General features: G+C 35.7%; 1 protein-coding gene across 1 annotated transcript in view; it reads right to left on the bottom strand.

Annotated features, from left to right (window-relative positions):
* The window catches only part of LOC144439781 (neural cell adhesion molecule 1-like), a 65,175-nt gene that overhangs the window by 27,569 nt on the left and 12,268 nt on the right, over positions 1-25,338 (bottom strand). The window contains exons 2-5 of the mRNA XM_078129013.1: positions 12,728-12,877; positions 7,296-7,436; positions 6,358-6,492; positions 348-485 (exon numbers count right to left, since the gene is read on the bottom strand). Of these exons, the coding sequence (XP_077985139.1) occupies positions 348-485; positions 6,358-6,492; positions 7,296-7,436; positions 12,728-12,877 (564 nt within the window). The remainder of the gene's footprint in view (positions 1-347; positions 486-6,357; positions 6,493-7,295; positions 7,437-12,727; positions 12,878-25,338) is intronic.

Here is a 25,338-nt window from a genome sequence, read left to right as displayed (position 1 = left end):
ATCAAAGTATTGGATATATTGATCTGGATACACTCAAGAAATCTGAGACTTTGGTACATTCTAACACAAAAAAGACTTGGATCGATATAGTCATCAAATAAAAGACTTGAATACATGTACATTGTATTCATATCACAAAGTCAAAGACTTAGATACACTCACATGTGAAAGATTTTTATACATTGTATCACAGAATGCAAGGCTTGGATACACTGTATCACATAAAAGACTTACTTATAATTTATCCTAAAGCAAAGCCTTGGATACACTGTCACAAACAAATGATGGTTGAGGACTGTAACCCACCAGTCATGGATTCTACAGTGAAGTACATAGAAAACACTTACCATATACGAATACTTGGATGTCAACACTTTCCACAGCCCCAGTTTCTTTGACACGGGCTCGGCAGTTATAGATTCCTTCATCAACCAGTGTTACATCGTTTATTTTCAACCCATTTGATTCAAATACGTAATGATTATCTGAACAAAGTGAAAACAGTAATGCCAGAATTAAAACTTTCACATGTACTATTCTTGTTGGTGATGTCAACATATAGCTAGCGTGTCTCTGTGTGTTCTACAATGGTTATACATAAATATAGTGAATTTGACGTATACAAGTGACAAAGCATGCAGCCAATACAACAAAATGAAGTCAAGCTGGCATGTGCTTTATCATGGTTTCATGAAAACATATAGGGAACCTACACAGGTACTAATAATGTATTGCTTGTAGGTGATACCAAGAGTTCTAGATGGTGATGGATGGCGTTTTACATAATGGTTGCACGTAAACGGACATTGAACTTACACCCATACTATAGCATGCAGATGATGTTGACAATGCTAGCTGATGTCACATATATGAAATGTTCGACTTACACATGCAGGTAGTACGTATTAATGTCCTGCTTGTAAGTGTGGTAACAAGAATTATAGCTGGTGTATATGCTATATTGCTTGCAAGAACTGACTTTCTAGCATGCATATGAAGTACAAACTTGCAGCTGGTGTCCATGGTGAATTCAAACAGGTATATGTAAATGTCTAGACTGTACGATACATCGTGTTGAATCAGCCATATCAGGCTTCGACTACACCACTGTGTGATATCCGATAGCTGATATCATGGTACAAATGTCGTATCGTACAGACGACTACATGTCTAGCTTACTGATGGTGTATAGACTCTTAGATGGTGTGTGTATTGTAATTTACATGTATAGTGGCAGCATAGAAACCATTAACTTACATACATAATTACTACATGCACATAGCTAATAATTACTACATTTGTAACTGTTGTAAACAAGTCTAGCTGGTGTCAATGTTAACATGTAAGAGATGAAGAGCAACTAAATGTAGTTTAGCTTACAGGTGAAGTTAACAATTCTACATGGTGTTATAATTGTTTTATGAAAACAGTGAACTTACACAGATAGTTAGTATGGTCTAGCTTGCAGATGATGGAAATAATTCTAACAGGTGTGTGTGTTATAATTGTTCTATGAAAACTGAACTTACAGTTACACAGGTGGTTATTACATATACAATGTACATATATGTATGTTCTAGCTTGGAGATAATGGAAAGAATTCTAGCTGCTGTGTGTGTGTGTGTGTGTGTGTGTGTGTTATAACTGTTCTATGAAAACAGTGAACTTACACAAGTAGTTATCACACACATATACATGTACATGGTCAAGCTTGCAGATGTTGGAAAGAATGCTAGGTGGTGTGTGTGTTATGATGGTTTACTGAAAATGGTGAACTTACACAGGAACAGAGGAGTGTCTAGCTTGCAGGTGATAAAAAGAAGTAGAGGAGGTGTGAGTTTTATGGTATAGCACCATGAAAGAGAGCAGGGAGATAAGACTTAATTCAGAACAGTGTTTATCATATATTGTCTCAGAGGACCCAATATCTAGAATATAGTACATGTTTGATATTCTTGTATTCAGCATTTTAAAATTGTTTTATTTCTTTTTTAAGTTTATAAGTATGTATGTATATTATCTCAACTGTGTGTCTTTGATTTGATGGGACACAAGTTGAGTGTATATATTTTTGGGATGTAATTTATTTTCAGCATATCAAAAGTACTCACAGTAATCTATTTACTGAATCAGATGGAATTACATTTAACCATCATCTGCAACTGAGTGAACTCAAACCTGGTATTAAGATATAACTTATAAAAGATCCGATGACATATACGTATCAAAATGTACCGAAACTCCCTACTATGCAATGAACAGTTCTAAGATTAGAATGTCAGAACACAAATTGTAATGTCAAAGAAGGTATACATCGACATAATTGTTATACTAGAATAGTAAATCTACTTTGTTGAAACTGTTTTCACGTAAACAAAAACCTTATTATCTCAGCTTGTGCCATTTTAATAAGTAACTTTGTGTACTAATTTATTTATAATAGTTTCAAGGGCACTTTATTGTACTCAAAACTTCATTTTTAGGATTTTTTAAAATCTATTTACACCATTTCTTTGTACCATTTTATCATTGTCGTTCTTTTGTACACATTTATTGCAGTTTCACAGTCATTTTTTTAAATTTAATTTCACACTTTCTATCTTTCAAAAGGTATTTGTCAAGGGCACTGTTGGAAATTTATACTTTTTATTGTAGTTTCATAGTGTTATTTTCTATGCTATTGTTTTATTTTCACCTTGAAAACATTTATAAAGCAAAACTAGTTTTTATTTAGTTTTTTATTGTATTGTCATAACTGAATCTGATTAAAATCTGATATCTAGACCATCACAAGTTTGTTGTTTGAATCAATTATTACTTTCCTGTTTGTTTCCATTTTACTAGATAGTTATGTTTATAATTTTAGTACATGTATAAACTGTGCTAAGTTTTGAACATTTCTTTTCATGCCTGTGTGTGAGAGACGGTCCGCTTCAATTTTCCATTCACTGGCTCTGTTTGATACAACCAGGCAGAAACCAAATGAGAAACTGCACATGCTACACTTACAGATAGCAAGATTAAATTATTGCACTTTCTTGCGACAGTTTGTCTAAATGAAATGACCTAAAGATGCCACCATGGAGACATAAAGTGGAGATGTCAAAACATTGGCACCTGTGTGTCTGCTTCTAGTTGCAGTATGTTTGAACGGTTTATATCATAATAGACAAAATACAGCAAGAAATTACAATCTTATCTTAGTGTAGAATATGAAGTTTCTTATTGGTTTCTGTTCAGTTGTATCAAATAGAGTTGGTGAACGGTAACATGACATGCGCTGTATCAAACAGAGCCAGTGAACAGTAACTTCAAACAGACTGTATTAGACTATTACCTTTGTGTTTGTTTGGATTTTACTCTGTATTTGTGTTAACATTTTTTGTGAACACTGCTCATTACATGCTACAAAATTTAACATCTTAAAGTGGCCATATGGATGAGAATTTGGTATTTATTTTGGATTTTTATTTGATAAAACAGCTTCACTATGTTTTTCTATTTGAAAAAATAATGTGAAATAAAATATACCAAGTCTATGTTTGCAACTCAATAAACTGCAAAACATTAAACAATGTGTAAAATGTTTGTTATTGAACGTACAATAACAAACTTTTTGCATCTTTTTGCAATGTATTGAGTTATGAACATGGACTTGGTATATGTTATTTCACATTATTTTTTCAAGTAGAAAAACATAGTGAAGCTGTTTTATCAAATAAAAATCCAAAATTTAATACCAAATTTTCATCCATATGGCCACTTTAAAAGATAGGCCTCAGAACGTATCGCCTAGGGGTTGAAATATGTGTTCAGGCTTACTAGAATGCAAGTCTTAGATTTGAATGTTTCTTTCAATGGCTATGTGTCGGATATAATAGTGCAGTGATCATGTAAACATGTAATGCAATATTGATTTTAAGTAAAACTAAAGTTAAAATGAAACTTGATATTTTGGCATTGCATTTGTTTCTATTTGATCTTATTATGATACCAAGATTAAATTGAGAATAATACCTGACCTAAATATCAAATTTTAATTACATTATATCAAATCTCATTACAGCTGAATATTTAAGTGTATTCACTATAGGAAAAGGGTTATGTATATAGCGACATGTACATTAAGAAACAGTGTTTTGCTATTAATCCGTATTCATTTCACTTTCATTGCTATTTGCTGTATAGTTTTAATTTATTGTTAATTTACAGGGGAACACGACTCCAGGAAATAACGGTATTTTCACAAAATTTAGGTTCAGGGGAGTCATTTCAGGATTTCACATCAAATAATTTTTGCTCTATTAGCGTAGTATTGCCGAGAAACATCAAATTGAAATTCCTTTTCACTTCTATTGTTCTTTTCAGTGTTACACCATTGCATTATGGGTCTTGGCAGACATGATTATTCATTAGATGCACACTGAATATTCATTAGATGCACACTGAATATTCATGACTGTTTATAGCTCATTATTTATCCTGCAATGGTGTTTCCTTTTAAAAAGGAAATCCTGTTCACTATTGTTCAGTACAGTTTCATATTTATTTTCAGTACATTATTTTTCAATTATCTCGTCATAAACAGTTGTAAAAAGTGTAACAAACAATACTTATTTGTCATTTGTTTGTAACTATATTTAGCAGTTTAATGTCTTATTTGATTCACTATTATTTATAATAATAAATAATGTTTAAGCTGATATTAATCTTAGTTTATAACAGTTTCATATTTTCTTTTAAATTGTTTTATCATTTTAACCTTCAGAAAGTCACTTTCGGTAACCACAATAAAGCTTGTATTGATTTCAATTTCATAAGTTTTTGTTCTCGTGGTCAAAAGTACAACAAAGCTAGGGAGCTTTTAAAAGTACCACAAAGCTAGGGAGTTTGGAATAGAATTTGGGTAGGAATAAGGCTGGAACAGATTTTGTGATATATACAAAAGTCTTTAACTTTTGATGTTGTTGTGGTCAAGAAAACACCACCTTATTCTCATTTGAAATCAAGAAGAGAAATAAGGGATGATTACTTGAAAGAGTTTTGAAATTGAGAAGAAAGTGATCTAAATATGTATCTGATATCAGCTTGCAGTCTTTTAAAATGTTACCCTACCCATAGACTTGAAGGACTAACACTACTACACTATTTCAGCTATCCTAACTGTAGCCTACCTATAGACTTGAAGGACTAACACTACTACATTATTTCAACTGTCCAAACTTCCATTCTGATTTTCCATTAATTTTCACTCCACCAAGTCTACAAACACTTTTTAGATACACAAGTTTAGAATGGTATCCGTACCCAGAACCTGATTGGTTGAATACATAATAAGATATTTAAATCATGCAATCAGGTCACATGATGAACCCATCATCAGGTGTCACCATGAAAGGTTTATGGAGAAACAGATACTAGCCATTTGAATTTATGTTAAGTTTTTGCATGTTATTTGTGGTGTGGCTTAAATACTACCATATCTAAAGAGTATTTGTAGACTTGGAGGATGAGCAAATACTAGTTAGTATTCAAAATGTCAAAATAACAGTTAGGATAACTGAAATACAGGAATATTAGTAGTCCTTCAAGACCACAGCTAGGCTATTTTAACAAATCTGATTAGACCACAAATTGTCACTAGCTAGTCTCTACTTGCAAAGTTTATATGCTAGGTAGACATTGATTTGAGCTATTTAACCCTCAACACTGAAAATAGCCAACATCAATGACAGCATAGAATCTAGTCTACTCTTGCCAATTTTATATTCTCTGCAGTCAATGATTTGAGCTATTTAACCCGCAAACTGAAAATAGCCAACATCAATGACAGCATAGAATCTAGTCTACTCTTGCCAAGTTTATATTCTCGGTAGTCATTGATTTGAGCTATTTAACCCGCAAACTGAAAATAGCCAACATCAATGACAGCATAGAATCTAGTCTACTCTTGCCAAGTTTATATTCTCGGTAGTCATTGATTTGAGTTATTTAACCCTCAACACTGAAAATAGCCAACATCAATGACATCATAGAATCTAGTCTACTCTTGCCAAGTTTATATTCTCGGTAGTCATTGATTTGAGCTATTTAACCCACAACACTGAAAATAGCCAACATCAATGACAGCATAGAATCTAGTCTAATTTTGCTTAGCATAGATTCTAGGCTGTGATTGATTTGGGCTATGTAACCCACAACTCTCATAATAGCCAAAAGCAATGACAGCATAGAGTCTAGTCTAATTATGCTTAGCGTCGATTCTAGGCTGTGATTGATTTGGGCTATGTAACCCATAACTCTCATAATAGCCAAAATCAATAAACCGAACTAACACCTGGATGTTTCAGGTTTTACCTTCTGCTAAATGATCTCCATTGTACTTCCAGTGAAGCGTTGCTGGTGGATTACTAGTCACCTCACAGTGTATAAAACCATCTTCACCCTTGATTAGATGTTGTGGTGTTGGTGAATTAACAAACTTGATATCCTCTGAAAAATACAAATTCAGTAATAACGTTCACTAATAATTATACCATATACAAGTACCTGAAGTGTTATTGAGAAATGAAAATTATGTAGCTGGTGTTATTTGAGCCCGGTGGTAAAGTGTAGTGATATTTAGAGAAAGACATTCGCTAAACCACAAATCAGAAGACTTGACTACATTGTATCACAAAGTCAAATAGACTTGAATACATTGTGTCACAAAATCAAGACTTGAATACATTGTATTACAAAATCATGACTTGAGTACATTGTATTACAAAATCGAGACGAGTAGATTGTCACAAAATCAAGACTTGAATACATTGTATCACAAAATCAAGACTTGAATACATTGTATCACAAAATCAAGACTTGAATACATTGTATTACAAAATCAAGACTTGAATACATTGTATTACAAAATCAAGACTTGAATACATTGTATCACAAAATAAAAAGACTTAAATACATTGTATCACATATCAGCCTGCCCCAGTCATTTCGGGAAAGGGCCATTAGACGGCTGATCTGTTTATAACTGATATCTGTTTTATCTGACATATATTTTTGACACTCTGACAAGAATGATCTGTTGTAAAAGTTTGTATTTCTAACATGAACACAGAGTCACGATATCTTCGCTTATCTCTAAAGTTATAAGTCACGCTGCATGCATACATTTGACCTTTCACCTCAATGCAAACATTAAGGTGATGGATCATGACATCATATCCATATATTTACATCTGTCAATCACAGTATAGTTGTTTCCTTCAACTGAAATGAAAGTGATGACGTATACTTACGAATTATGGTAATTTCCACGTCATCAGACACTCCTTCAGCTTCGCATCTGTAAACTCCTCCATGAGTTGCAGTGATCTTCTCAAACCATAGTGTAGCCTCGTAGATTCCCATCTTCTGCACGTACAGCTTAGGATCAAAACCTGTGGTCAACACAGTAAGTTACAGGGAGTTAAAATCGTGCATTTATACAGCAATATGGGTAGAACTTGCAGTTACAGTCAGGTAATCTAGAGACTAGCCGTTTGGTTTGAATTTGGAGATGTCTTAATAGCGGAGTTAAGAGATCTTTAAAGTCAAACGAACGACTACCGGTCGCGGTCTAGTCTGTAGACTTAGGTAAATGATTTGGGAAAGGATGTTGGAACACATTTTAGACCAAGCCAAATAATAAATAATGCAAAGCGTGGACCCCGTTTTAGACTTCAGCTAAAAAAAAACCCATTTTAGACCAAAGGGCGGCACATACACAAATACTCAAATAAGGGGAGTAACCCCCTCTGGAGGTAAATGATGCCATACATTTATACTGTTAATTAATTAGCCAAGGCAGTTTAAAACAAGCAGGTACAATGAGTTAAGGAGTCGACATCACGCACTTGTATACAGTAAAGTAGGCAGTTCTTAATTTGTAGTTACATAGTAATTTAGGGAGGACTTCAAACGTAATTCCACAGTAAGTTAAGGAGTTGAATTCATAGCTCCCAAACTGAGTTAAAATGAGCTAACACACACTAAGCTAGGTGATCCAAAACGTATTTACGCAATAGGTTTAGGTACTTGAAAACCTGCAGTGAAGTACTAGTAAGTTAGCTCGAGCAATTCAAAACCTGCATGTACATATAGGCCATTTAGTAATTCAGTAAGAACATGTGTAATCACAGGATTTGCCAATCAATGGATAATGTCGTTCCATCAAACGATTAGAGTGTGCGCGCAATTGGTAATATGTAGTCTGTAGTTTGTGTTTTTTTCCAGGGAAGGTATCATTGTGACTGTTTCTACAATTTAGCCTTGATTTGCATGAATAGTGTCCTATCATTGGGAGAGTTTACGAACCTATTTCTATACGTAAGTCTATATTAACTAAAGTACAAAACCAATAAGTCCATGCACTCCTAAATTATTGTAACCGCTCTCTCCTCTCTTATTTACCCCCTCCCTTTTCTCTCATCTCCCACTCCCCCCTCTCGTTTTTGTCTGTCTGTCTGTCTGTCTGTCTGTCCGTATGTATGTATGTATGTATGTATGTATGTATGTATGTGATATATTCAGGTGTTTACCTAATATGTCTTGCCTATAAATACCTTTAAAAAGAATTTTTATTCGAAACGTGTCTATCTCTGTTGCTCTTTACCACCCCTCTCTCTTACACACACACACACACACACACACACTCACACCACCTTCTCTCCCACCCCCCTGTCTCCTTTCTGTTGACCTATATCTGTCAATCACCACTACCTCCACAGAACAAACACACAATATTGACAATACTTATTTTAATGATATACCTGTCACCAATTGATCCCCAAATGGCTTAAAGCCCACATTCGTTATTATAAAAGACCCAAATAATTTGACAATGGAAATCATCCTAGTCTAATATCACTACTTGTACTTGTGTAAAACCACTCTAGTCATTGAATTGAACACATGGATTTTACCAGTAATCTCAAACCCATTGTAAGGTCACCTATGTTTGCCCAAGTAGAGTGCACTTAAACAACAACTAAACCAGTGATTTACGACGTCTGTCTCTCAATTTTATGATTATAGCGGGACCTTTGTGTAAGCAAAACGCTAGATATCACAGACCAATATTTTAGGTCAGTTCATGGGGGTTCGATATTTTTTAGACAATATAAAACGTGAATTTATGTCTTTTACGAACCCACACGTATCAGTAATGACAACATAATTGAAGAGGGGATATTTACCTACACCTGTACTTATACAAGTACACGATAACAAACATTGTATAGAAGTGAGGACATTTTACAAATGAATTTATCTACACATTCAATAATAAAAGTACATAAATTGCAACTACATGTAAGAACTAGAAGCTTGGGCTATTAACCACATAAATTACTCTGTACACCTGTACTTAGTCAAGAGTGCATAGCTCTCTTCTTCAATATAACCGGACATACAGTTTATTCACGTTATCTTCATACGTAGCTAGCTTTGCTTAATATGCACAATCAATGATGATCTAGTTTATAAGACATTGTGTCCATATGTATCCTTCAGTGATTGGCTAAGATCATACCACGTGTTATGGACTATTGGCCATCACTCAATTTGCATATAGGGGCACTATTTGCTGTCTATTTTCCCTAGGGCAACATTCACGTAGCACGGACGTCTCATTGTGGATTTGATTGCATGTATAGACAGAATGTGTGCCTGAGAATTTCATGTGTAATAAAACACTCATTGCCTGGCTATGATGGCACTGGTACTAGTACAAGTAGACATCATATTACCTGTAACTATTATGTAGCCACTATTTCCCTCGGCTTTCATCCTCAGGGAAATAGTTGCTACGCGACAGCTCACGTGGTACTTGGCTGTCTACTAGTGCCCTCATAGCCAGGCAGTATAAGTGTATATAGAACATTTTTAATTGAAACTTATGATATTTATGCAAACCTTTCAATGCTTTGTATGCTAGCATTATATTACTAATCGCTAGGATAGAATGATAATTAATCGCTAGGATAGCATGATAATTAACTTCTTGTTTGGATCAAACGTTTAAACAAGATCCCACGTAGATATGTCAGTAGTCTAGTTCCTATACAGTATCGGTACGATTTACACCTCCACTCGCGTATAGTCAAAGTCGTTACTCTAGCAGTCCCGAGATGCATGAGATGCAGCATCTTTTTGTTAATCAATCACACACTTCTAACCAATAACATAGTCCTTCATAAAGTTAGTGTTTATTGAGGCAGTTATGTAATGTCCAAGTATGGTATATTTGTCAGCTCAGGACGCTACTTATACACTGTTTGCTACTTATACACTGTTTACGTCACTGTAACAGTTGGGATTCACTGATTGGATGAACAACTTTTTGTGCTGATTGAGGGACTTTGACCAGACGTGGTTTAGTTAGAGACCACATTGGCATCCAGACTAATGTGTCAGTAACGTATACCCCTTATCTGTACGATTTTAGGATGTCAACAGGACTTAGAGAGTTTGTATTATTTGTTTTCCTGTTCTGGGAATGTATAGGTACAGTAAACCCTCGTCTTAAAGTCGTTGCTTTAACTGTACATGTACTCGGGAGTTTCTGTTTAAGTATCTTTATGGTATAGCTAACAATCTTTCATGTCGTATAGCATGGATTTTGAAATATGGTTTAGTATTCACTATTCCCTAAACTCAAACCAGTACAGATAATACATGCATTTTACATCCGTCTGGACATAATGTGTAAACTAAATGAGCACGGAAATCAAGAAGAACAGACTTCAGGGAATGCTATTTCAACTGAACAAATCTGTGTAGGTTGTCGTGCTTATGATTTAGATGAACATTGCGATACACTCGTTTGTCCTAGTGACGATCACGAACACGTGGCAGAAGCCAATCACGTATAAAGCGTCCCCTATGAACCGTGTAGCAGTTATCCATCATTGCAGTATTACCATACGTTAACATCGATATATCAGTCAACAGCGATATTGATGGCAAATTGTCAACGACACTTCTGCAATGAAAATGGGTGTCGGGCAACCGATGTACAAATTGTAACTGCTACACTTAGCAGCGCCATTTGTCTCTCCTATATATACTACCTTTGTGACAGAAATTGCCAAGCTGGTGAGAAAGTAACAAAGATATCATCTCGGATAGTGAAAACTCAAACCACAAAATGGCACAATTTGTTCTCTGTGTGTATAATGCAGTGAAAGTACGGTTGCTGCATATAAATTCAAAATGTTAGAAAGACGCTTAATGTAGTGCGTTATTTCTAGACGTATACACGAAGACCCAAGAGCTTCCTTTAACCCCGAGATGTATTGATTGATATACATATACAGTACATGAACACTTTACGGCTGTTATCGTTGGACAGCATTTTTGTGAATCCCGAGAGTTATAATTGTGTATATTGCGAAGGATATAAAAAAAGAGCTACTAAATTTGTAATTCATGATGTCAGTTTAGTACACGAGTGTATTTTACGAACTTGTGACTATTTATTTCCTTTTGATGACATCTCTTCATGAGATCCTATCATGTCTCATGGTAATTCAACTTCTTCTATTCAAAGTTTTAGCAATTTGTACAATCACAGACAACCACCAATAATGTCATGACAACCGCATCAAAGATGAGATCATTTACATATAAATTAAACAATACCTGTGCTGTAATAGGGAACTTGCAAAAACCCGCCATGTTGAATGTTGCATCATGGGAAGTGTGATAATAAATACTAATTAATGAGTATTGCAATATTTTTACATTGTTTGTAACCATAAATAATCAATTTACTCTGACCATTGTGGGAGGTTTATTTTATCAGTAGCTCCAGATTAGGTATTACGATAACCACAGATAATCCCATAGTCCTTTGCGTCTGAGCATGCTCAGTCTGGATTGCAAGTTCCTTATTAGGTTAAACTGGTAAAAGTGCTCGACAATCTTGTCTGTGGTATAATACTATTAACTGTATACATTTCAAATTCATGTACGCGCAAAACGTTTTGATTGGACTTTTAAGAGTATATAGAAAAGATTCAAGAATTTGGCTTATATACAAATGGTAAAACTCGGAGCAACCACGTATTTTTATACCACAGGCCATACCCGCTAATTATCGAAAGTAAAGAAGATTAATTGTAATATCTGGGATGGGGGTGGAGGCGCAAGGGAATGGGGGGGGGGGGCGCTTAAAGAGATACTAAGTACATGGCCATGCTTAAAACATAATATATATGACTGTATAATTAATTAAAGTGCAATCAAAACGTTTTGTGTGTACATGAAATCGAAATGTATCAATTTTAAAATATTTAGACAAGTGCTGAGATGTCACTCCAAAATAACAGTTTACATTTCAATTACATCATAACCGAGGATGCTTTATTGTAGAGGCAGTAGTGTTTGATAACCCAAGATAAGATTTAGGTTGACTGAGAAAAAATGTGACTGCACAAGCATATAATTCAAAATTCGGAAATATGCAAATAGTGCTAATTTGTATGCGTAAATCAACCTACTTAGAGGACTTAGCCAACCACCACCATAAGTCAATCTCAAATTATGGTTAGAAATATGCTAATAAAGCTAATTGATATGCAAGGATGCTTAAATCTGCCTCCATAGACAACTGAAATGAAAACTAGCACGACATCAATATCAGCTGTTCATGAAATGGTCATCAAAGTCTCTAAGGAGTAATGCTTACCTGGCTGTGTGAGATCTAAAATGGTGTTGCCATTTGGTGCTATCCATTGTGGATTCTGTCCATCTAACACTTCACAGTTCAAACTGAGTGTGTCATTAACTGCTTTGTATTGGTCGTAGGACGGGATGATAAGAATATCAACTTCGGCTTCTGAAAATGAAACAAATCGGAGATTATCGTCAGTCATTGGTTAAGTTATAATTAGAACACCTGGTGTGGATGAAACATGCATGGTCATTGACCAGTCGCATTATTCAAATTTCACGAAAGTTAGTGCTGATTGCCTGAAAGTGACATTATTTGAATTGAATTCCACGCCTTTCCTTTTTCTTTCTGAAGGTGGTAGCTTTACAGGGTGTTTATATAACGTATGCATGACGATGCTGGTCTCCCTGTCCAGGTTAGGGTCAATATATTAATTAGTTAACAAGTCAATTGATGTTATTTAGTATAATACTAATCTCACGGCTGGTGTTATTATTACCTAAATAATATGCAGTGAAGGACATATTTAACTGTATCCCTTGTGTGCTAGCGCTATCACTGTCACTTTAAGTCCTTAATTACATCAACCATTCGTTGCTCATCATCTGGACATTAAACTACATCTGGACATTAAACTACAATTTTGGACTTAGTCAGCATTCACCACCAGGGCATCATTTAGTTTGTTTGCCCACAATCATCTTGACATCAGGACATCAAATACACTTGGGACTTATTTAGCGATAGGTTTGGACTTAACCAATATACACAGGGGTATAATTTAGTGTCATTTAGTCGTATAGTGGCTTTCCTTAGTTCAATAAACTTATGACTGCTCAATACTCAATTACTACACATCAACATGGCCATGTGGGCAGGGTGCCATCTGAAACATGGTCTGCCAAAAAAATTGACCAAATGTAGGATTCGTGGAAGTTAACAACCATTTAGTATCCATTAAAACTATGTACTCTCTTTACTCAGATAACACAGCAGTACGCATGGATGATTGCAGACACATTAGGGGATCAATCCTTCATTAATAAAGGTCCTTTTACAGATCGATCGATTTTTACGAGAACTCGAAATGGGGTTTGGTATTCCCACATTGTTGGTCAATTCCAATTGAGCATTGTTCTTTTGATTTTGTATGTGTATGTGTGTGTGTGTGTGTGTGTGTGTGTATGTATGTATGTATGTATGTATGTATGTATGTCTCTGTCTGTCTGTGCGTGCGTGCGTGCGTGCGTGCATGTGTGTGTATGTATGTACATATATTTCTTTTACTTTGATGTGTGACTGGTGGCTGTGTTCTTGATTGCTGGTTTTGTTTATATACTATTGTTACTCATCTTGTTTTTTCAATTGAGTATTCCATTATGTTAATGTGTATTCTTTCTACATATCCATTCATTAATTTAGTATCATCTTGTTTATGAGATTGATAGAACCGTTGCTATAGCAACCAAACAAACTGATATCAACAAAATGTTAATATGAGTGTGTAGCCCAGGACATTATATTTCATAATTATATTATTTTTGTGTTCCCACGTATATCATCCGTGGTAATACAATTGATATAGTTGTAAAGTGTTTCCTGAACACTTTCTTGACGTAACCAGTCTCTCAGCAACTGAAGGCGAGTCTTCCTTTATGGGGTCACCCACAGGAAACACCAATTTCCTACATCATGTAATATTGATGGAAAATCGACTATGTGCAATAATACAACGTAAAAAGTAATGAGTGAATGGTACCAAATAACATTATATTCCGATGGGTAATTGAAGTGGTTTATGTTGGGAAGCAACGTTGATCAACATAGAAAGTAAATCATCTGTCAACGGGCGCCTTTGCGACATTGTCGTAGATCTATAAGCCCCTTTACGGCACTGTCCGAGACGCAGCGCGCAAGAGATTATGGGTTTTTTTTCGTCAGCAGTACATGTGTTTCGCGGTAATGAGAGAATTCTCTCCTCGTGTACTTATTTTTAGAAAGCGGAAACATAATGTGAGAATGTCTCCCTGGGGTATTTTAATAATGTGGGTTCATGTATGAAAGAGGAAAACTGTGGACTTCAAAGGCGTCTAAGCGACGGTTGTCCCACAGGTGAAGGAATATGTAGAGTGTATATGCTAATCTTAATACAATGATATGCAAATTACAAAAGTACAGATACACATCGTGCGTATCTATGAACTAAAATGTTACCTCTTAATGAACTATGACTACATTACATCATGCGTTAATTGATGGTACACACGTCATTAGTCGTCTTAAAATAGTCCCATGTTTTGCACTATTTTTAAAACATGTATACGTTCGAAAGATGTAACCAAGTGTACGACGAATAGGAAAGTGAAACCACTGACAGTATCTGTAAGGTAGACGCCATTTCATGACAGTTATGAATGGGTGAAGAGATATAGTTTAGATTGCATCGTCTTCTCAAGTCTTCTTAAGAGTTCTGCGTCGAACTATCGATGAACTCTTTATCCAATTTAAGTCGACAGCATTTGATCTCTCCTTGTTTCTGTCTGCTTTCATTAAAAGCAGAAAGCTTTTCATTAGTAAACCAGCTTGAAGTAAAGCCTCGAGGGAGAATAACAGCAAAATTACGTCCCATTCATTTTAATACGAGAAATGTCGCAAACAGCTGTAAAAGAATAATCGTAAACGACTCTCCGTTTTACGACAGCAGTCACTCCCTGTCATGTTTTTCGTTGTGGAGTAACCATCGTCGCAAACCATGTCCTGTTTTACGGCAACGTTCTTAACGAGCTTCCAACTTATTTCGAAATGTAGTGGTAGAAATAATAACTCTGGTTTGCGAGAATGGGAGTAACGTGCTCTGTGCTCTTATGACAAAGGGCGCGAAAGTACAAGTTATGATTCAGAGAAAAAAACTATTTGCATATCATATTGTTCAGTCTCTGTCATTGTCATCAAAATGACGCCAATGTCTATTAATATATGATCGTTGTCATCGGAGGTGTTAGGTGCAATGACCTTTACCCTATTACTTACTGCGAGATGGGTAACCATCTGTTCGGATGTTACACGTCGTGTAACGCTAACCATGACATACTCATACCTAACTTCAAAAGCAAAAAAAAATGTAGCTTATCTAAGTGATCTCAAATCTCATATTAACCCACTTATGTCACCTAGCAACCGTGTACCTACAACTCACACAGTGTGACTCTACTACTAACTCTGGACACTGACATGTCATTTGTCATTTTTCCAACTCAGTGATTATGATCTAGCTATGATGTATTATCTACAATAATAGTATTGTATTTGTACTACAGCTTAACATGTTACTAATACTTAAACTGTGGGTCATTCTAACATTACTGAGCTTGAAAAAGTAAAGGTTATACAATCTAACAAATATTATCTATGTCGAAAGGATTATTACTTGTATCGCTATTCCATGTCATTCTATTCTAATGTACATTTGATATATATTGTATATTGTATTATATTATTATATTATATTATATTAATTACATTATATTATATTATATTATATTATATTATATTATATTATATTATATTATATTATATTATATTATATTATATTATATTATATTATATTATATTATATTATATTGTATTATATTATATTAATTACATTACATTACATTATATTATATTATATTATATTATATTAATTACATTACATTATATTATATTGTATTGTATTGTATTGTATTGTATTGTGTTGTGTTGTATTGTATTGTATTGTGTTGTGTTGTATTGTATTGTATTATATTATATTATATTGTATGATATTATTATATTGAAGTATGGTACTATATTTTATATCATATCATATTACAGTACATTATATTATATTATATTACATTATATTATAGCATATAACAATATCTTATCACTATATTATTTTGTATTATATTAAACTTACATTATGTTATACCATATAAAAAATATACTATGTAGTCTTAAAATTTACTTTAATATTTGATATTACATTATATTATATCATTTCCTATCTCACTTGTAAGCTTTGAGTCTTCTGCACTGTTACTCACCATTCAGGATCAATCACCACGTATACAATTACAAATTACAATATACATCACTACATCCCCCGTATTACATTCTCCAACTAATACCATTATCTCATCCCCGATATGTCTTGGCATTTCTTAAGTGGCACATGACTCTTCATAGATCTCCTTATAACGGACATTGCAATTAAGTACGTTCTCATTTTGGTATAAGTGTGTAATAGTTTCCAGTCTAAATAGATCGAATTTTGAAATTGCTCGATGCATGCATATCGATATGTGGTCACGTGACATTACATTATATCAGAGTATTTATAGAATTTGATACACACATCTTACATTGAAATATCTTGTAATTCTTTGAACACTGGTGTTCGAATGTGTATTCTTCTTATTATTAAAACAGTGTTCGTATTTTTTTTACACTTCAGTGTCTTGATCGATTAACCTTTTAAATGTACTGTTGATCGTCTTTCCTCGTTGCCTCTCTTGCATAATTAATTTGTTATGGGAAATACGTGTACACGAAAACTTTTTTTCAAGATTTTTATCAAGACAGGTAGATAAGATACATGTTCTATACATATTACGTTTTGTTTTACTTTAGCTTCACATCACTTCAGGTTGTTGTTGTTGTTGTTGTCGTCGTCGTCGTCGTTGTTGTTGTTGTTGTTATTGTTGTTGTCGTCGTCGTCGTCGTCGTCGTCGTTGTTGTTGTTGTTGTTTATGTTGTTGCTGCTGCTGCTGCTGCTGTTATCAAGACTTGCACTTATATCTTGATTCTTCATGGAATATTATGGGAAAATGTAATTAGGGAAAGGACTTATTTTGAAGAGGCCACCTACTTTAAGAGACACTGGTGATGGTTTTCTTATCGCATCTTGTAAATGTAGTGTACTCAGTCACGTATAAGTTTTAATATCACGTGTCAAGTGTACTGTGTGACGTAAAGCATATGTATTTGAACGTCTTAATCCATCGTTTTATATGAAAACATTTCAGTTATGGCGATCTGTCGGAAATGTCAATTTAACTCCCCGCATCAAGCATTTTCGCAAGCAAATTGGCATTATATTTTTGTGTTTGGGTGTGTTGTATGTTGCCGTAAAGAGGTCTGAGGTATATGTAGTTTTATGACGATGGCCTAAAAGTCCTGCTTAGTTTATTTTTAATTTAAAGACTTGAACATTTAACCTCAAGATTTCAGACTTAATTCTCGCTGTTAATTCACTGAAACGACAACATTAATTAAGTCAACGCCATGTCTTCGGGCTACTCAGTTGTTATCGTGTACCCTATTGAACTAGGAAAGAACCTGCGATGACACAAAACTAAAAGTGTACCTTTTTTAAGGATGACTTGTTTCATTTTCTATTATACCGAAACAAAAACCAATACAGTAACACAAAAGTGTTGAAACAAAAAATAATAGAATTAATCCAGTAGTTTCGAGTCACATGCAAGTTTTTAAAATTTCAAGTAAATATATTCCGTATATGTTCAGGAAACAGGAAAATATCTCCATCGTCGCAAACCACGGCCTCTTTTACGGCACCGTCCAAAACGCGCCGTTTGCAGTGTCGCGGAAGAAATAACAGCTCTGGTTTGCGAGAATGAATATCTCTAGATTACTGGAATCCGATTACGGCTCGCAGATTACGATATTAATGTCAATAAACCGATTCCCCTAAGTTTTAATATTTTCTTTACAATTCACCTGCCCCATAGTCAGCTATTAAAAGAAACAATTACAGTTTCGCCTGAGTGAAACCAAGTTTCGCTTCACCGTCCATCCAGTACAGCAAGTCTTGATAGGCCTAGTAGAACATTGTGACCAGGTAGTAAGTTATTGAAGCATAGATCGTTGGTTTTCAGACTTAACATGCCCTCATCGTGAATCGGTGATATAATCTACGATGGCTATGTACGTGATTGAAACTGTCTGTGATAAAGCATGGGTTCTAAGCTAAGATTATGTAGAAGTACTGCCACGGAAATCAAGCTATAGGCAAAATCAGATAGCAAATATCTAGAATTGTTATCACATGTTGATATAAGCTAGCAATGAATATTGATGTAATTCCACTCTCATCAGAGTAGTGTTTCTATTAGCGAGTGTTTCTGAGACTACATCGTATCCACATGGGCTACGGTGCGCAGGCTTAGCCAGAAGAGTATATCTCTGCTGTATATATGTGCCACGTTTGTCAGTGTTGATATGTTGGTTGTTTTTGTTTGTTTGTTTGTTTGTTTGTTTATCGTAAACAAAACTAGCTAAACCTGGGTCGCACATTAGAGATTAATGGTTGTTTGCTGCACATGCGTGATGTGCACAAACATTGATGCATATTCCAGTCAACGGCACATCCACATTGATCAGGTTTACGCGACCTCCAGCTGCAGTGTTACCTCAATCTTGACTCTTGGGTGATTAAATTCACATAACCAAGGCACTGCTATCACTCACTTGTATAATCTAGTACCACACCATACAACAACAGTAGTTTTAGTTTGTGTCTATAGTTTGCCTATTAAAGCTGATAGTCTTGTAGTAAGACCTCGGATTTGCGCTCCGAAGATTGCCGAATGAAAGCCGAAGGATGACAGTACCTCTGCGGCAGTACGCATCTTTCGGACAAGCCGTCCACTATGAACTATGCTATGGTTGCTTTTCATGTGCAGAATTGCCCACACGTCTAGCAGTTACACTAATTTGCCAATTCCTTGGGTTTCCGTTGTACTAGCACATTATGACTGAGTTAGGTGGTACATCTGTATACCTGTGAGGTAATAGCTTGTGACATAAAGGGTCAATATAGCAATATCACCTTATATATGTAGATTATTTCATGATCTAGTTGATAGGAAAAGAGTCTCACATTTGACAGTGAGTGATCTGTTATAGTTGAAAAGAGCCGACCGAGGGATGTCATTAGTTCAGTGGCTTGTGTATATATGTATCAAACTCTGAAACTGTGTTAGACATTTTGTATTATATGTGTATTGACAAATGAACACGGGAAAGCCTATTCAAATTAGGTATATCAAACACAAATATTTACCAATGACTTAACATGCTGTAGAACTGATATGCGTGTTAGTGGCTCACTTTGAGGTTTATCCTGCCATTTTGCCATAGACATATTACTCGTATCAACGAAAACAGATGTTATGAGAAGCATTTCTGCCGTACGTTGCATTGTAGTAATGCCGATAAAGTGACAAGTACATATTACTACCGTCGAGTCAGGAGTAGTATATTGTGCTGAGTACCTTCATCTTCAACTCATCTAGTCCTGCTTTGCAGCTGGACGGAGTGAGTCGAAACTCGATTTTTGACAATGTACCTCTCCTTTCTCCATTGTCAGAATCGAGTCCCGTACTCCGTCTACAAACAGGAATACGCGAAGTCCTGCTTGTAGAAAGAAAACAGACAATATCAGAATCTAGAAAACGACTTAATCCGTCTGCAAGCAGGACTAATAACCTCCACCATGCATGCCATGTGAAAGAAATTTTATTCGCAACGTCTGTGATTGCTTATTTTTTTCAGGGACTGTATCTATAACATGAGAAGAACTACAATGTTGACACAGCTATGCCTTGCAATGGGTGACACGGTCAGTTGGTGGACAGGTATGATATAACTAATGACCGTTATGAACCGTACGCCAGGTCAAAAACAAACAACATACCGTCTCGTACAAACGGCTTACAAGTGTTTACCCGCCCACCGACATGCCTCGTGACTTTACATAAAGGATCGTAGGACAATTAAAATTGACAGAACATAACTACAAACAGAGGGAGTGAATGGAATTCCGTGGTCAATGGGTCACTAAATCGCAGTTACAGATTTAATTGGAAACATTTTAGACAAAGACGCTTAGGACACATTAAAGTCGAAACTTTGAATGGGGCTGCAAACAACTATTGTGAAAGTTCACGAACTGAAATCAACTCTATCTAAGACTAGCATGGGTGAGTCAATGCCTACACAAATATAAAATATTAAGCTTCTTCAAAGCGATTATCCAAATATTTTTCATTTGATTGTGTATAATTTAAAAGTTGGGAAAACCAACACCTGTAGCACGTCACTATGAAGTCTGGAATTTCTGTTGGCTAGAAAACAAGTTTTTGGTGGTACTCATAGGACGGGCACAGCCCAAAGGAGCTCGAGACTACACTTATATGAATGACCTTTGACCTCCGTTTGTCCATGGACAGTCCTATCTCTGACACCCACGACTTCTGAGAAGTATTAAACCTGTACAACCGAACAATGAGTTTTGACATTTGTTTTGGCCAGAAATCAAGTTTCTGTTCGTGTGGTGATTACTCTGTTGTCTGAAGCTGATTTTTTTCTGCAATTTTTACATCGTCGTAAAACGGCCAAAGTATAACGCGTTCACCTTTTTTCGACAATGGCATTATTTTCCTTTTTTAATTTTATAATATACCCTACTTAGTACCTTGAACGAGGGCTGACGACTGAAGTTATAGTCTGGTTCCAGACTACTGACGCTATAACAGCGATCTTAACTACCATTCGGATTTTGTTTTTAAATTGTGTTTGTCCTTCCAAGACTACCTATCTAGAACCGATCGTGTTGAGACCACGCCTCGTCACATGTGACTTTCGATTGTGATATCCGTTGACATCATCTCAATTCTTAGCATTGTAAGTTTGTTATTGACTAACTCTTGTGTCGCTGTGAATCGTTTAGTGTTTAAATTCGCGTTGTAAAATTATTGATTAGTTTCAATTTCACTTATGTATCATTATTGTTTGCGAGCTAATATAATTACATTGAGCTCATAGTATTACTTTATAACGCCATGCTAAAACTATCACTCGTCGAATTAACAAACGCACTCCGGTTTTTTTATCAAACTTTTCTAAAACATCCATACTTTTCGTCTCTTTTTTTTAGTTTCACATGACAACTCGCCGTTTGACTTAATGCTATTGGGTTGTTTTTGCAAACGATGTCTTAGTATTGCTTGCAGCCATGACCATTTAGCATGGTGTACAGTTTTCCCCTGATCCGGTGACAAAAACTACAGAGGGTGTGTTTGAGGTAGCCTTGCCGTAAAGAGGACAGTGGTCTACAGTTATTATTTTTTTTCGACGAAGTGATATTCGTCACCACCAACAAGTATTATTTCCAGGCTAGACTATAAAAAGACATTGCTATAATTATACTAAGATACTACCCAATCCTTTCACAGATCAATAATTTTTTATGACATCTCATTGATGCGAGATCACCCGCTTGACATCACGGACGTTGTTTTACATGTATATATATACACGTATATGCAGAAGTACCGTTAATGTTCTTGAAGTACGTGTTGTTGCATTTATTGTTGTTTTGCGGTGCGCTGGGACGTTGATATAAAGGTTATTATGTCTCCATGACAATAGTAATAATAATAATAATATAAGTTACTTTAAGTGTTATATAATGCAAATGTCTTCAATTACATTAGAATGGTTATAATGTAACATCTTAGAATGACAGGCAAATGTCGGAAATAAAATTTATCTTTAGACCTATGACGTCATCACTCACGCAAATGTTAACCTACTAAACGTAGAGTGAAAAAAAGTACAGCAAAGCCACACAGTAAGCAATTGACCTCGAAACAAACAAACAAACTAACTAACAAACAGAGACAGGGAGATAAATAGACACATCAAGTCTACATCTTGTAAAATTTATACTAACTCTGGGCTACGTCTGTTGAGGTTCGTTCCTGTGCCTATACATATACACTCTTGTTTTTTACGGCGATGTGTGTTCTCATTAAATAGCTTTAACTGAGTGATTCTACACAATTTATAGGGTGCACAAAGGTGAGCTGCATCGGAATTAAAATTTGTGACAGTGACTTTATACATGTCGTTTTGTCAATTCTCGTCAAAATCACATCAGATATCGATAATGATCTAATCAACGTCGTACGCGAGACTTGGTTACTAAAACGAGATTCAACCAAAGTGTCGGTGTAGTGATAGCTGGGTGATGCTTATCACTCAGTAACCTAGGATTACACAAACGACGTTTACATTGATCCCTTACCCAATTAAACCTTTCTCTATTCTACATTTTAGTATTCCTTCTGATCCCGGCCAGTTAGCACGACAGACATAAACTGATTTATACCTCACGCAAAAAAATACTGATTTTATACCCTGGTTGTTCTACATCATGACAAATCGCGTCCTCGTAATTGATTCTGTGGGTCTCGACATATGAGTCAAAACTGCCCAAATCTCCATTTTTTCTTAAATTTTGCTGCTTTTTTTTGCTTTTTGCTTTTTTTTTTGCTTTTTTTTTGGGGGGGGGGGTCGGGTATGATTATATTATTCTCCAATATTTCTCCTCCTTCAGCCGGAAACTACTCCTGACCCGCATATTTTGTCATTACACCTCTTTCGACTCGCAGTGGCAAAACCCCGGGTCACTGGTATTTTGCTTGGCTGAACAAAACAAAAATATAAGGGAATAAACCCAAACGTTGCTGACGACGGCAGGGCTAACGAAATGCCTTCGGAAGTCACAATGTGAAGTTAGTCTAGTGAGGTAGTATTTGACCAATATCCGTAAACTCACATGTAAAGCTATTTGAACAAAAAACGCTGACAATGCAACGAAGGCAAGACACTGCGAGAGAGCCAACATCAAAACCACGTTCGATACAGTGAAAGAGTTTTGTTGCTGACTCAATTGTTCCTGGTGACTACCTGTAAAAGGAACCGTGTATGTGACCTCAGCCTAACACCCGAAAGTCCACACTGACTGAACTCCATGGCTCAATACACTCGGTAATCTAGGCATGGATCAACAATATACTAATACCGTGGTGTCACGTCTGTTTTTACAGGCATATAACTATTTGGAGATGGCCTCAAAGATTAATTACCACTCCTGTACGCGCACAGATCTGCTGCCCAGCTCTAGACTTTCCACGCCTCGTTTCAGTTCAAGGATGATGTTGTCTCCATGGCAACGTGTGATGGTAGAGATGACCCGAGAGTAGTCGAAGTGGTTATCGTAGTACTAATGTTTAAATGATGAAACCTACGTGAATCCGATGCATTAATGGAGGGAATGATAAATCGCGTCCATTAATTTGGTTTTTACGTTCGTTGCCGACATTTTATCTATCGTATTATTGGAAAGTTTTATGTGGTTTGATTTTTTAATCTCACTAAAAAAACATCGATATCGTTGGATTGTAGATGGCGATAAGCTCAATGTCTTTTGTCGGATCAAGTGATGTCCAAGCTCAGAGTAAACTCCGATAACAGTTATATGGCTTCTCCACTCTCACTCAGTTGTTGTTAAATACCGATATCTAGTTATGTATCTCAAGAAAGCTGGTGTTTCTACTCTTACTTAGTTGTGAGTAATTCTAAGATGAGATGATTCACAGATATGTCACTAGATTTGCCCTTGTTCAAACATCTATCTGTGTACCATTTCAACGAATTTATAGCCTCGAAAACATGCCAGTGGCGGGTAAAGTGGGCTATAAAATAAAAGCCATTTTCCCTGAACTTTGGATTTTGGCGTCATTTCATGACTTTACATGTTATATTGTGTGCGACTGCCGAGGAAAGCTGAGTTGAAACATTGTTGCTCATTCAGTGTTAAGCTTGTCATAATCACGCATAGTCTCGCGAGAGTTAGGAAAAATGCATATGTAAAAGCAGAAGTGACATATTCACAGCTTCATTTGACATGCAATCGAACAAAACTGATACATTACTCGAAATTACGTAATCCCTGCATTATGGAATATAACATGTCATAACATGTTATAGGATATCTCGTTTTATTACATCGTTTTCATACAGCCTTCAATGATTGGCGTAGCTTGTGTCCCGTGGTATGGATTAGTGACCCACAGTGACCTAAATTTGCATAGAGCGGTGCACTAGTAGTATTCTATAACCCTAGGGCACTATTGATGGAAACTGAGACTCCTATCGGGGATTTGCTTTAGATGTGGAAAGAATATGCTCTGTGAATGTGATGTGTTGTGAAATACTGACGGCCTGGCTTTATTCTGGCACTCGTGGACGTCATATTTACCCCGCGTTTTGTTATTCATATATAGCAACTATTTCCCTCGGCTCTCAGGGAAATAGTTACTGCATATCATGCATAACAGCCTTCTGGGTAATAGACATCCACTAATGCCCTCCTAGCCAGACAGTAAGTGTATAATACAGGATATCTCGTGATATTTCATATCATAATATTTCTACAATGTCACGTGCTCTTCAATTATCTTCTTCATTTTTCCTTTGTAGAATGATGGGCGGTGGCCCTTATCTCGTTGAATAAACTGAACTATTCATCTACCTACTGTGTGAATCTCCATGTGTAACATTTAAGTCTTAGCTAGAACCCTGAATTATATTTACAACTTGAGTATCCATATAGCCAGGTATCACATAGCATTAGCTAAATTTCGTTACTCAAATCATACGTTAGCTATACAGACTTGAAGACATGTCAGATAATGTTATCGCGGGCAGAAAATGTTCTTGAAGGTGAACTGCAT

This window comes from Glandiceps talaboti, chromosome 9 (assembly GCF_964340395.1).
Source record: "Glandiceps talaboti chromosome 9, keGlaTala1.1, whole genome shotgun sequence".
NCBI classification, from domain to species: Eukaryota; Metazoa; Hemichordata; class Enteropneusta; family Spengelidae; genus Glandiceps; species Glandiceps talaboti.
Note: the sequence above shows the minus strand (reverse complement) of the source record. Positions and strands in the feature narration are given on the sequence as shown.